Raw genomic sequence first — 13842 nt, 5'->3', positions numbered from 1 at the left:
TGTTCAGTCTGACTTTGTTTTAAGCACTGAAAGTTTGCCAGTACGTTCATAAATGCTTCCATTCTGTGTGTGCTGGGGACTTATGTGCGTGCGTGTGTTTGTGTGTGTATGTCCATGCGTGTCTGTCTTTTTGTCTGTCTGTCTGTCTCTCCGTGTTTGTATATGAATGGTTTGTGTGTGGGTTTGTGTCCGTACATTCATGTATTTATTTGCACGTCCGTACATAAGCACGTGGGTGTGTGTGCGTTTCTGTACATACAAGTGGATGTGTGTGTGCTTGTGCGCAAGTGCGGGCATGCATGTGTCAGCGCGTGCTTGCGTGTGACTGCGTCCGTACATTCATGCATGTGCACGTCTGTGTATAAGCATGTGGGTGTGTGTGTGCGTTTTGTACATTGGATGTGTGTGTGCGCAAGTGTCTTCATGCATGTGTCAGTGCGTGTGCCGGTGTGTGTGCCTGTGCGTGTGTGTGTGTGTGTGTGTGTGTATTTACAAGTGTGTGTGTGTGTACATACACGTGTGTGTGCGTGTGTGTGTGTGTTCGACATGCATATACAAACTCATCTGGTGCTGGGTGCAGCTCAGAGGAGTCTTGAGGTATTGGGATAGGACCTGCCATAACAGAGTCGCGGGGCGTGTAAACAAGAGGGAGGCAGAATGCTAACAGAGCGTGAGGGCGGTGTAAATAGCATGCGACGGACGGGCTCGTCAGCTCATGGAAACATGGAGCCCGGCCATTGTCGCCAATCACTGGAACCGACCCGTCTGGGATTGGAACAGAACCCATTGAAGAGGATTGTAAAAAGGGGTTGGATGGATGGAAGGGCGGGGGGATAGGGGGCGGGTTTCTTGAGGACACGGTGGGTTACGCTCAGTGAAACCAATGGATCCTCTCTTTTAATACAGACTGATCAGCTTCAGGTCTGGAAGCCATGAGCAGACTCTGGCGGGGGCAACTGATGGTAGATTACGTCACTGCCTTGTGGTATGAAGGCTGGTGTGTGTGTGTCTGGGGATTTGTCTAGTGTGTGTGTGTGTGTGTGTGTGTGTGTGTGTGTGTGTGTGTGTGTGTGTGTGTGTGTGTGTGTGTGTGTGTGTGTGTCTGTACCAGAACAGGGTCCTCTTCCTCGTTCAGCACAGCCTCGTTCTTGATGAGAGCCACGCGCTGTGCGAAGCGGCATGTGGACATGGACTCCTACAGCAGACACACCAGACAGCAGTGGGAGTACGGGTTGGTAGGTGTGTGGGTCAGGGGTCAATCAACTCATTAATTTGATCAGTTAAATAATTAAGTACTAATAAAAAGGAATTTAAATCTGAGCAGATGTCATCTTGTTAGTAGCAGTTTGTTGTAGTCATAATTGCCATTTTTTATTGATGTTGATTTTGCATGTATTTAAAGCTCGAAAATTAAATTGGTTGCGTATTGACTGTAATCGTCTGCACTTAGCTTTTCGCTACAGCTCCCGCCAATTTAGCCCTTCATAAACTCTATGCTAAACGACAGTTCGTATTATTACTCATCCGTGAGCTTTCTTTGGAAAGGGGCCGATGGTGGGTGGTGTGCGTCCTTACTTTGAGGTTGGTCTTGTCCACGGAGATGGTGGAGATCATGGTGGTCATGCAGTTGCCCCCCAGACTGTCCCTCAGCACCGAGGTCATCAGGGAGTTCCTGTAGGGGATGTGGGCGCGGCTCTCCGACAGCGAAATGATAACCTGGAAAGGGTTGTAAATACAACATTTGAAAGGAAAGAGTGGCCGAGAGAACGGATGTAAATGAAATAACATATACCGTATGTATAATAAAAGATCCATCATGATTGCATCATAATGATATGCAATAGAGACATGTGTGGTTATGTTTTCCAACACGTCTTTGTGACAGATATCGATGTTTGGATTACCATAAATCAAAGTGAAGTTATTATGGCTGGGATTTATGGATCTGGAGTTGAATCACGGCAGAACTGAAAATGTGTTAAGCATATTCTCCTAATGCATAATTAAGTTATATTTATGTCAGGAAGAGGGTGTTTGATTAATGTAGACTGGAACAGGGAATATCGGAATGACTTACAGCTACATGTAGGCATATCATAACATTCATTATAAACTAATTTGGATTAGATTTTTCTTCTGTTCTTGGCTGAATTCTTTCTTTTACCCACCAACATTGAGCCAATTGGTCATTATTGCCTTATGTATACATTTTCTACCTCTACAATATGCTCAAAATATTCCCATCTTCATAAATCTCAACTATACTATATACTATATAATATAAAAGGACACATGCAAATAAATAATGGGTATCACGCCTTTTTTCTAAGAATCCTCCGGCTACCTGCTCCAGGTAATGCAGGGAGACGTTGATGTACTTGGCTTCGGTCAGCAGCTGGCCCCCCAGGGCCATCTTGTTGACCCTCTCCGACCCGGCCAGGTCCACCAGGTGCAGCTTGGAGCGCCGCACAGTGGCGGAGCCCGGCTGGCGCCCGCACAGGTACACGGTGAAGATGCAGTGGGAGCGCGTGGACGCCTTGTTCAGGAGGGTCTGTGGGACGAGGCGAAGATTGAAAGGTAGTAGAATTAAATAAAAACACACACCTTGATGTTATACCACACGTTCCACGCACAGCGCGCCACCGGTGCCTCTTGGTCTTGGCGTAGGTCTGAGTGCCTCTAAAAAAAGCATTCAGACGTCAGGAGAAGAACGCCACCTGCGTCACAGCAGAGCGCAACTTTCACATAGTGTTTTAGGGAGTTGGAAAAAAACAGGATTTTACCCCTTTTATTATTCTAAATTGGGGACTCATTACAGCAACTGATCAAATGGAACAGATTACTATGTTGACAATCATTATATACTCTTGGGTTCACTGGCTCTTTAAAGAGCAGAGGAACGTCATTTTCTCATGTGCTGTGCAGAAATGTGTAACAAGGATAATGATCAAACTTACGAACACCATACTATTTCTGTTTGACAGTTGAAGGAATTCTTATTCTTTGTCCAAGGTACTTTCCGTATTAGAGTGACTATTTTTGGCATCCAGGGTTTTGTTCTGACCAGATCAAAGCCATGAGCATGTGTGACCAATAAGAGTAAACAGATGTAGACTGTTTGACCGCGACACTGGGGGTTGATCTTCAGATGTTTCTATGTAACAGTAGAAGTCCGGGTGAGGCACCAGAGACATATATAGTCTCCTGTGACTCATCCCGCACATCCCTTTCCCCCCCCAAACAAAACAAGCATCATCAGGGTGGTGGTGGTAATGGTGGTGGTGGGGTAACTTATGCTGAGAAAGGGAAACCCTGTCCAAACCCTCCAACAGCAGCTAAATGTCCTTTAATTTCTGGTTGGGATGGACAAGTATTGTGACCGGCGTTTGCTTTTTATTTGCATAATGAAACATAATGAAACGTGTATCTCACATTATCCTTTGATGAATTAAAATATGTCTTTCATATATATTGAGACAAATGGTCTTCAGCCAATGATCACCGATGCAGGATTGGCTCTATTCCCCTGCCGTCATGAGAAGATCAGGCATACAAAACACAATGCCGAAGAACACTTTTTATAAGTGGGGCTCAATCCTTGACTTGCGGCTGGGTTTATTGTGCAAGCAGCTCTAGCCTATCAAAGGTCTCGACAGCTCATGAGAGATTATTCGGTATCTTTACCCGCCCCCGTCTCCTCCTTCCTTCTTCCAGGTTCCCTTAATTGTTCACCACCCCTCACTTGTCCACCAGTAACTCATAGCCTGAGGTGAAGACAACAATGACTACTTAGGGGAGGCTTGATAATTGATCAAGATAAGGAAATACATTTTATAAAAGCTTTGGTTGCAATTGGGGCACAAATGGCTATGACTGACTGCTTATTTCCAACACGAGAAAAGTATTGAAATCCACCCCTGCCCTTGTTTATTTAGTAGTTTTCCAGCCAGTAAGTCAATAGATTCCCCATGCGTACATCAAGCCCCAAAGCAACAGCAACAACCTGTTCAATTCCATTAACTGGTCAACTTTACCAAGCCCTATAGGGCTGACTCCAATTAGTTCTTTGATGAAATGTTTGGTCCATGGCGTATGTAGTTGAATTTCACTTTAAACAAATGCTGAACAGTATTTGGAGCAAATGTAGCAACACAGCAAAAAAAGCTTAAAGCTGTCAGTTTGTATCAAAAATGCCATTGTTGTGAAATTCTCTCAGCAGCCAATCATGTGTTTTTCGCACTTGTAGTAAAACAGATGTCTTGGGATTTTCATCAACTAAATGACGATTTTAAACTTGCCCATAATACCTTTCCTGCATGTTTATGTACAAATTATATATGCTTTAAAGACTAGTTGCCCAATCATACTAGAAACAAAATATGCAGAATTAATTAAAAGAACAATGGGCTAGCCTACTTTATGGTCAAATGCACCTCTCCACTGGAGTGAGACATCAAGGTCAAACATGATAACACACACACACACACACACACACACACACACACACACACACACACACACACACACACACACACACACACACACACACACACACACACACACACACACACACACACACACACACACGGCTAGATATCGTGTGGGTAGGACGGAGGAAAAGGTCCAGGACGAGGTGAAAGATAAACAGGAGGGCGGATGAACAATGAAGGATAAAGGAATAACCAGATGAGTGGAAGTGTCTCCAGGGGAGGCTAGAAGAAGGTTCAGAAGATGTCATTCCTCTCCAATAAAATACATCAGAGGAGGAGGAGGGGGAGGAAGGAGGCTCAAGGAGTCCCTTAGCAAGAAATTCAATGAAAAAATGTGCTCATGATTCCCTCCACCTGGAAAGCAGTAAACACACAAACGATCCGGCACCAAGGTCCATTGGACGTCCGTGTGGAATCGTTGATGACACACTGAAGTGTGGCTGCTCCTCTGTCTCCTCCGCGTGGACCTCGACACCCACGTCCTGAGCAAACAACGAGAGGAGTCTCTGGTTGCAGGAGCACGTCCCCCGGGAAGAGGCTTCAGCCCAGATTGTCCCCCAACGTCCTCCCCAGAGCTCCACGGGGTGGGAGTTGTTTTCACAGATCAGTAAGGCGTGGGCTGCGGAGGATTCCCCACTGGACCTCTAGGCACTGAGAACCCTTTGGTCAATAGTCTTATGTAACAAGCAGGGAGTGTGTTTTTGTCCGGGAACAAAATGCCCTGGGGTTGGACAGTGATGGTCAATCCCAGTGCTCCTCTTGGTCCTCTTGGTAGTAAGGTTTCGGACAGTATTGACATTGTTTTAGCTGAAGGGATTAAGCATTTGGTAGATAAGTGACGCTTGAGGTGAAATATCATGATATACGCTGCGGGATTGGTTTCAAAAGCTCGGAAAACCCTGAGCAAGTTGCACTGACAAGTTTACAAGAAGCCCAAAACACAACTATTTGGTTCAGGGTGGCTTCAATTCATGGCAGGACTATTCCAACCGCATTAAACTGAAACAAATTTGCAGTAGTCAACCAAAATGTAAAAAAAGATGCCCATCTGTGATTCAAAACCGATGACTCGCCTCATTGTTTTTTATATACCCACAAATAAACTGACTGGTATACACCGTAAACAAGGTGAACACAACTGTCCCAAACCTAACTTTGCAGGGCCTCGACCGAACACACAGATTTCTAATCTGTTTGGAAAGTAGAGGAGCAAGCGCATTCATAACAACCACTCAAGCATATACAGTCAATTATAGTAGGGGCAATGGGTTTTACCAGGGAAAAAAGATTATTTAAAAAAAGATTATATTACAGAACAATTCAAAAGTACTGTAAGATTGATCTCATGGGACGGGTAATAATGTATATTTCTTTAGATGTCTTCAATATGAGCACAGGCTAATTTCCATTTGGCCAGTACTTTACCATCATACGTGATTTCCCTCAGAGGATTAAAAAGGTTTTATAGAAGTATTATGCTGATGTTTTCCAGAAGGCCGATGTTTCCACTTACCTCTGCAGTCATACGATGAGTGTCACCCAGGAAGAGAAGATTCAGGGCTTCTTCCTCATTGGCCGACTGCTGAATGGACAGATTCCTGAGCTGGATATTCTGCTCAGAGTCATGCATGATTGTTACCGTACTGAAAAGAAACCATAGAAATCAGAAAATAATCAGATACAGTTATTATGTCAGAATACTATAACTATAATACTATAACTATATCCTGAGCTTAAACATTTTCGATAAACATTTAAAGATTTATTTTGTACACTTTTTTAGTCATCGTTAAAATTTTCTACAATGAAAGGCAGGCCAATCTATACTGCTTAACCATGGATGACAATGCACACCTTAACCAGTGCTCAGTCCCAAAACAAGCCCTGTGTGCGGCTCGATACGAGCTCTGTTGGACACATGTTCTCCATCCGTCTGGAGGGTGGGAATCACAGCTCGGTAGTAAACGGGGCTCACTTTTATGAAGCAATCTTCAGCTCTCTCCGAAAATATTCATGGGAGTTGGGCTGCAATCCTTTAGGTTAAAGTGAAGCGAAAATGCTATAACCTGTGTGGCTACTGCCTTCTGTTGTCAACTAAGGCCATCCCCTCCCCCCCCCCACACACACACACACACACACACATACACTGGAGAACAGCTGTGAGTAACAAAGACAAGATAGACTCTGGAATGGTTTGAACAAAACGTCATTAACATTTCTCAGACGAATGTCAATTCTGTCCCATATGCATCTCTTTTTGTCCCCATTTTCAGGTGATGGGAATAACCTTTAAAATGTCAATTTCTGTATCAAAAAAGAGACAATGAATCACACGATCGGGAATCACGGGGAAACTGTGGGTGTCAATGCAGGACACATGGTTTGTGTGTGATGCTGCCATACATACAGTCAGACCTCCCAAGCTCTCCCGCTGACGTGCAGACAGAGAGAAGGCCTGGAAAACATCTTCAAAACATCTCCACCACATGCTAAGGGAGAGGCGGGCAATCGATAGTCTCAATAGAGTGCCGGAGCTCCGGTGCCTGATCAAGCTGTTTCTGCAGAACAGTGTATATTATTTATGCATTGTTTATATTATTTTTGGGTCCACCATTTGAAAGCCAAATCGGAATGTTGCTAATGGAAGGAAAAGCCGGAGAGGAGGGCTAAAAAAAAAAAAGAGAGGTGAAACAGACGGACAGGGAAATGCCAGATTTGACAGTTGCCACAGCTTCTCCTTGAATCAGCAAGCGTGGCCACAACATGGTCAACAACGGGCCCTGTCTATTTCCAGAAGACTGTCATTTGTGGCAATGGAAGCCTCAGGCTCAATCTGTCGCATAAGGAGAGAAGCAACTTTAGAATTTAAAAATAAATAGAAATCAAGGTTATAAATTGTGATGGTGACATGAAAAAAAAAATATATATATATATACCAAACGCTTTCAATCCAAAATCTAATTTCAGAAGATTGCAAATATAACCCAGAAAAAGGGAGAGGCTGAGGTTGGGAGAACAGGAGGAACAAAAGGTGGATGGAAAGAAGGAAGAACGAAAGAACATACAAAGCCATAGAACGAAAGAAAGGAAGGCACAGGGTTAGAAAAAACAACAGAAACACAAGAAGAAACCCAGCCGAAAGTGTTCTGAAGGACGCAGCCGTGGATGGCCACAATAAATGCTTCCGTACACAATCAGCTTGCAGTCCGCTCCGGTGGCAGAGGCCCGGGGTCGGCCACAGCCACTGGTGTCCCGACACCGTGATTATGTCAGCGGGCAGTCAGCAGCCGTACGGTAAATACCAGCCGTGTGGCCTCCCTGTTTGACCGCACAGCGACGCCTGTGCCATGTAGCCCTGCCCCTGACCTGCTCAAGGATAGGGCTACATGAATACAGTGGAACAACGGTGCTAGCAGGGATCTTTATTTTTGACCAAAATGCAAAGCATTCGCTGTCATGCACTGGGTTGAAGATCATCTAACTGTGATCCATTTTCAACGCGATTATATATGTCACGTTGTAATGTATAGATATGTTTATACCCCGCAAGGGCTAATATACTGATAAATAGATAGATAGATGGATGGATAGATTGATGCTTTATTGATCCCAAGATAAATTCAGAAATTCTTAATGGAGATAAAAAAGTGAAAAAAGAATAGCATAATAAAATACTGACGGTAGGTCCTCTAGCCTGCATGCTTCAAGTTGGCGGTCCAGAAGGTCGTAGCACACATTGTTGTATATCTCCAGGTAGGAGATGTGGGTGGTGTAGACCATGGTGCTGTCCTATAACGATGGGGACAATCGTTTACAGTGCATTCAAACTAAAGCTGTGAGTCTAAAACTTGCAAGGTTGACTTTGTCGTATATATGTGTATACATTATTGTTAGTGGCTTTCGATAAAGCATCTGCTATGGGTGATTTTCATACAAAAAAAAATACTAGTAGAAATCAGTTATTGCAGTAAAGTTTACACTAAATCACTTGAATGGAAAGAAGCAAAAGGAACACTACAAGTAATCTCAGAGTATTTTGAGAAAGGTGACTTTATTAAGGTATAAATCCAACTATTTTAGACACACAGCACATCATCAACCAGATAATAAATCAAACCATTTCCTCAAACGGTCATATAAAGCTTTGTGCTGCATGTGGCAAACAGCTGCAGAGCACGCACATCAAATAGGATTCCCAGCTCTCTTTCAAAGACTCCTTTTCTCCCCATTGTCTAGAATATTGGTCCTTGAGGCTCACCGAGCAATAGTTTGGCAACAGAGCACTTGGATTGTTGCACAAACAGCAGGAGTTTTAGGAACAAAAGAACATAACGGGTATTGTGCTTGGTTTGCTCCACCTCACCTTACTTTGTCTGCTCAATGAATAATGTATATAATGTGAATATATAAGTAAGCAGGATCAGGTTCAGATCTGCTGAATGGAGAGAAGCTCTGCAAGAGCTCTCTCTGAGTACATGATTTCTTTTTTAAGGTCCCTTAAAGTGAGTCCGACGCATCATTCTTGGAAGATTCCTCACTGTGAAGACGCAGTGTTGAAATCACAAGAGGGTTAATTCGTCTGAAACCCACTGAAACTTAATCAGCCATCCAAGCTCGGGTGCTGACCTGAATGATGTGCTGGTACAGGTAGGAGAGGGTGCGGGGTATAATCCCACGGTCGCCGTAGCTCCTAGCCCCTCCGGTGATGGTGAAGGTTTTCCCACTGTTCGTCTGGCCGTAGGCAAAGATGGTGCCGTTGTAGCCGGCCAACACTCTGACACAGAGGAACACACACATTTGGCACACAAACAAATAGAACAAAATAATATGGGCTGCGGAAATTGTTCTGAAAGCTGCAGAGTGATGTTGTGTTTTTTTCCTTCCACTGTGGAAAAGGATAGTAAATATCTTGAAATATCTGGAATGAACCAGATGAACTTGACTCTGGTCCTCTGGGAGTTCAGCATCCACATACGCACTTTGTGGTGTGCCGAGCACTCAGTGCACCTGCCAGGCTAGTAGTCATCATGCTATGTGAAGAAGAAACCTTTAACAATGTAAAATAAAAAAAAATAAAAAACATTGTGCCATTGAAGTGCCACACGGCCTTCTCTGAGCCCATACGTCAGAGAGGTGAGCAACACAGTACCACACTAGATGTCATAGGAGAAACATGTTGTGTTGCTAATGTGGGCTGGTGTTGCTGCTTGATAAGCGAGATTGGCCGCTTTAAGGTTGCCTATCTTTATTGAAAGGGGTTGGCCTTGCTCAGGCGGTAGAGTGAGGTAACCCATAACCGTAGGGTTGCTAGTTTGATTCTCGGCTCGTCCTAACCGCTTCTGACAAGCTGGATGTCGCGTTGCATGGCTGGTGTGTGATTGCGTGTGTGAACCGTCTGCTAAAGGCCCTAAAATGTAAAGGGGAGAATCCCTGCTTGTTTCTCTCTCTCGACAATTTCAATCAAACAGATATCATCTCCTCGTATTTTTCATGACACACACACACACACACACACACACACACACACACACACACACACACACACACACACACACACACACACACACACACACACACACACACACACACACACACACACACACACACACACACACACACACGATCCAGGGCTCCAGTTATTTCTAATGCAACGTGGACCAACCAACCCAGTAGTTGAGTGGTGCGCGGCTTTCCCTTATTCTGCGCTATGCTATTCCACACCCCGCTTGTACGAGTGTAGCAGGGAAACCAAAAAACTTCTGTCAGATTTGATAAAAAGGCGTGTTTTCCTGACTTGGACGGCCCGCCTGGAAGCCACTTAATCCGCGCCATGAGTCATGGCGGTGATTCGCAGTGCCAGTGAAGTAGCCATGGAGTCAGTGTTTAGCTTTAATGTCAACGCTAATGATGCGGCCTGGACATGGGCTGCTCGGGCATGGGCGTTTCCCAATGCTTGTTCCTGTTTACACATCAGCCTTCCTGGAGACTGGAAAACGCTTGGTCAAGGGTACCGGAGCAGATTTTTGGTTTCAAGAATTATCGGTTATGTGTGCGGTGTGTGTGCGTGTGCGTGTGTTGTGGAGGCATACAAGTCCAGCCTAAAAGTTTTTCTGGTAGGAGTCAAATAAAAGAAAAGTTTAAAAAGTCTCCAAAGGTTGTTGTGACAACAACCTTGGATGGCCAACATTGCTTGTAAGAGAAAGTCCTGACCTCAACATGCACAGAATAGAAGGTGCACATGTTCCTTTTCCGAAATTTCCCAGACATTGATTTCGGTCACCCTCCAGATTCAGCCAATGTGTGAAGAAAAGGATTGCAATTCAGGCTAACTCTCCAGTCTAGCATTATCTGGGGAGGTTGTTGAATAGGTTAAGGGGGATGCAATGCGGTAAGTGGAACCCTTTCCGACCTCCATTTGTTATCTATTGATACATCTATGTAATATCTATATCTATGTTTTTCCAACATTACGAGCTGACGGGCGTAATGTTGGTTGCACCAAAGGGAACAGACGACTTTCTGCCTCCACAGACGGCTGATACCATGGCAGTCAAAATGCTGTTATTAAAAATGATTACTGACTAGACTCTGAATGTTTCTTGACAACGGGGGCTTTAGGAAAATCATTGTCTGTCAATCCAATTTAGATTCTGGTTTGATAACTGCAACCCACATTTGCTACTGTCATTGGTACAATTCCAATATCAACAAAGGCCGAATTACACCATGAAATCAAACGGGAATGACGGGAAACCAGCTTCTTGTATAATTTTGCTGAATGTAAACACAAACTAAAATGCCTTTGAAAATCTCAAAACCCTTTGCGGCAAGGACACAAGGCCTGGGGGACAGGCCTATTGCTTTCATATTCTTTGAAAGAAACATTGCAGTAGGAAACAGGATCTGAACACCCAGAATAACTTTGTCCGTGCTTTGGATAATCAAGGCTCGATTACTTCTGCCCTACGTGAACCTGCATCCTTCAAAAGGATGCAAGGACCTGACATGTAATGAAGTAATGTTAAACTATCTCTTCTCTCGTATCTTCCTGACTACATAAAACACCTGTACCCCTTCAGGGCTATGGACAACGTAGTCAAAATAAAAGAACCACAAGATCTTGATCAATGACAATGCTAAACTGTGACTCCAGGTCGTCATGTGAACCATCTGCTACAACAAAGAGGTTGCCTTGCCTGTTCAAAGAAGGCTGACTTTGCAAAGATCACAGAGATCATAAGATAGCAAACAAGACTAAGTTAGGTCAAAGTTATCCTAATCCTCCTAAGACAGTTGATTTAGAAACATCTCACAATGTTTATATATATATCCCATAATAGCGATAGTGCATATAGTCTGTGGGGTCTGATACAAAAAGTCCACATAGTAATGAGGGGGGTGGGGGGGGGGGAGAGAAAAAACATGGTACAATCAAAAGCACCATTTGATCACAGGAAATTACAAGTTAAATTCCCCCCTCTTCTCAGCTGTGTTTCTCCCTCTCAGAAGTACATCTTAATTTAGACTAACCTCTGGGCAGGGGCAAACCTTTGTCAAGCACCACTACAGTTCTTGTCGCTGGGATGGGAGTGGAAACCGAGTGGAAACCAAGTGTGAACTGCGGTCAAACCATAACAATCTTGCAACACTAAACGGTGCCATGGTGCCACGGTGAGGCCTTGTGGATGGTCAGTATTTGGTTGTTCAAAAAGTATAAACAAAGAACGCACTTTTCCTGAGTTTGGGGCTAGAAACTGGTGGGAAGGGTACTTGAGGTTCAATAGGCACCTCCCACCCCCAGATGTTTCACTGGGCTGATTCAACTAGTCCATACGGCGCTGTTGAATCACGACAAGCATGGGTAGAAAGCATAAGCTGGACCTCTTGAGCTACAGGACAAGACTGTTTACTAGGACTAGCACTCAGCATGTGGTGCCCCATCGCCTAGCCCGGTGAGCAGCTGCTGTACTGAGACGAGATGTCAGAGTGTGCCACCCCAGACGTATGCCCAGTCCACTTAGTGGTTTTGACTGTCGAAAGTGGGGCCAAGAACAATAAAATCACTGACTCCTTCCATTTCCACTTTACAGTAAGCTCAAGCTTTACTGTCTTGCCATCAACCAGGCAGGCCTGTACAATATGTGTGGTCTTGCCCTAGGCCACCACTGACAGAGGACCAGTGGATATGGGTCTGCCCCACTTGAGTTACATTTTCTGAGTCAGAGATAGGGAGGTTTGTGGGCAAAAGACACATTGAGGTACAAATCGAATGAAAAACAAAAGACACACCAACGTTACCTGTCTGCCACTGGCTGAGCAATGGTTTCAAAGATCTCCTCTTGACCAGCAGTTTGATCGAACACCCTCCGGAACCTAGATGTCAAATAAAAGATCACACAAATGTCCAACTGAACTGACTTGACTGTTTAATGTATTTGTGAGCAGTTCCTCATAATAATTCACTACTTCATTGTAGCCAGCCAATTAAAGCCAAACCAAACCCCTTGTTTGAGCTAGACCCCACCGACTATCAAAATTAAGAAAAAAAGTGTTTTTCTTTTCATTCAGGGAGATGCCATCCAGGATTCTTCTCTCTTGCCCAATACACTCCCACTTAATACAATGATGGAGGGTGGGGGGAGGGGGGAACCATAATGTTTGATCGATGTAACCCAAAGCCATAAACGGCAGATAACGGGTAACTCATACAATAGTATGGTTTGAACCCATGAAGGGCTAACATCAAATTTAAGACCACATGCCATCTTGTGTTTTTTCCGACTTTAGGCAATCAAGTGTAGATGTGAAACAGAATCAAGCCATAGCTTCTACAAAGTAACTCACTAAATAACTTTTCATCTAAAATAAGTTGTTTAAGAGGTGAGTTTCATTTAAAGGAGAACAGAGCCCCTCTGGCCGCGCCTTTAAAACATGCTAATAGGATATTTTTTGCTCTGGGGTAGGGGTCCCCTGTGACACGTACCTTCAATCCTCCTGCATGTAACCAGGTAACCATTTCAGCCAATCAGATGTCATGCACGAAAATTGCATGTGTTTGAACTAAAGGGAGTCCCCTGATTCAAACAGGTGTGTTGGTGGGGTTGGGTTCTCTTTAATGGACTTCCCTCGATTCCATGGAGAAAATGACATACAGCCTACTCCAATAATTTTACTTTGGGAACTATGACCATAATATTTAACTGAACCACATGTTGCTGGTTCAGCTCCAATGTCAAACAGCATTAACCACAGAACAAGAACACAGAGCAGGGCTTCATTGCCACTCCTAAGTGGGAGAGGAACTCTTTAGTCATTGGGCCCTTAAAGGCCAGGCACACCCTGCAATGTATTA

General features: G+C 44.2%; 1 protein-coding gene across 3 annotated transcripts in view; it reads right to left on the bottom strand.

The window, feature by feature from the left end:
• The window catches only part of kif6 (kinesin family member 6), a 53322-nt gene that overhangs the window by 37196 nt on the left and 2284 nt on the right, over positions 1-13842 (bottom strand). For all 3 annotated transcript variants that reach the window (XM_030357235.1, XM_030357237.1, XM_030357238.1), the window contains exons 3-9: positions 12789-12863; positions 9117-9264; positions 8170-8279; positions 6004-6133; positions 2345-2551; positions 1576-1716; positions 1109-1195 (exon numbers count right to left, since the gene is read on the bottom strand). In XM_030357235.1, coding sequence (XP_030213095.1) covers positions 1109-1195; positions 1576-1716; positions 2345-2551; positions 6004-6133; positions 8170-8279; positions 9117-9264; positions 12789-12863 — 898 coding nt within the window. The remainder of the gene's footprint in view (positions 1-1108; positions 1196-1575; positions 1717-2344; positions 2552-6003; positions 6134-8169; positions 8280-9116; positions 9265-12788; positions 12864-13842) is intronic.

Source organism: Gadus morhua, chromosome 5 (genome assembly GCF_902167405.1).
Source record: "Gadus morhua chromosome 5, gadMor3.0, whole genome shotgun sequence".
Taxonomy (NCBI): domain Eukaryota; kingdom Metazoa; phylum Chordata; class Actinopteri; order Gadiformes; family Gadidae; genus Gadus; species Gadus morhua.
This window is presented reverse-complemented; position numbering and strand designations above follow the sequence as displayed.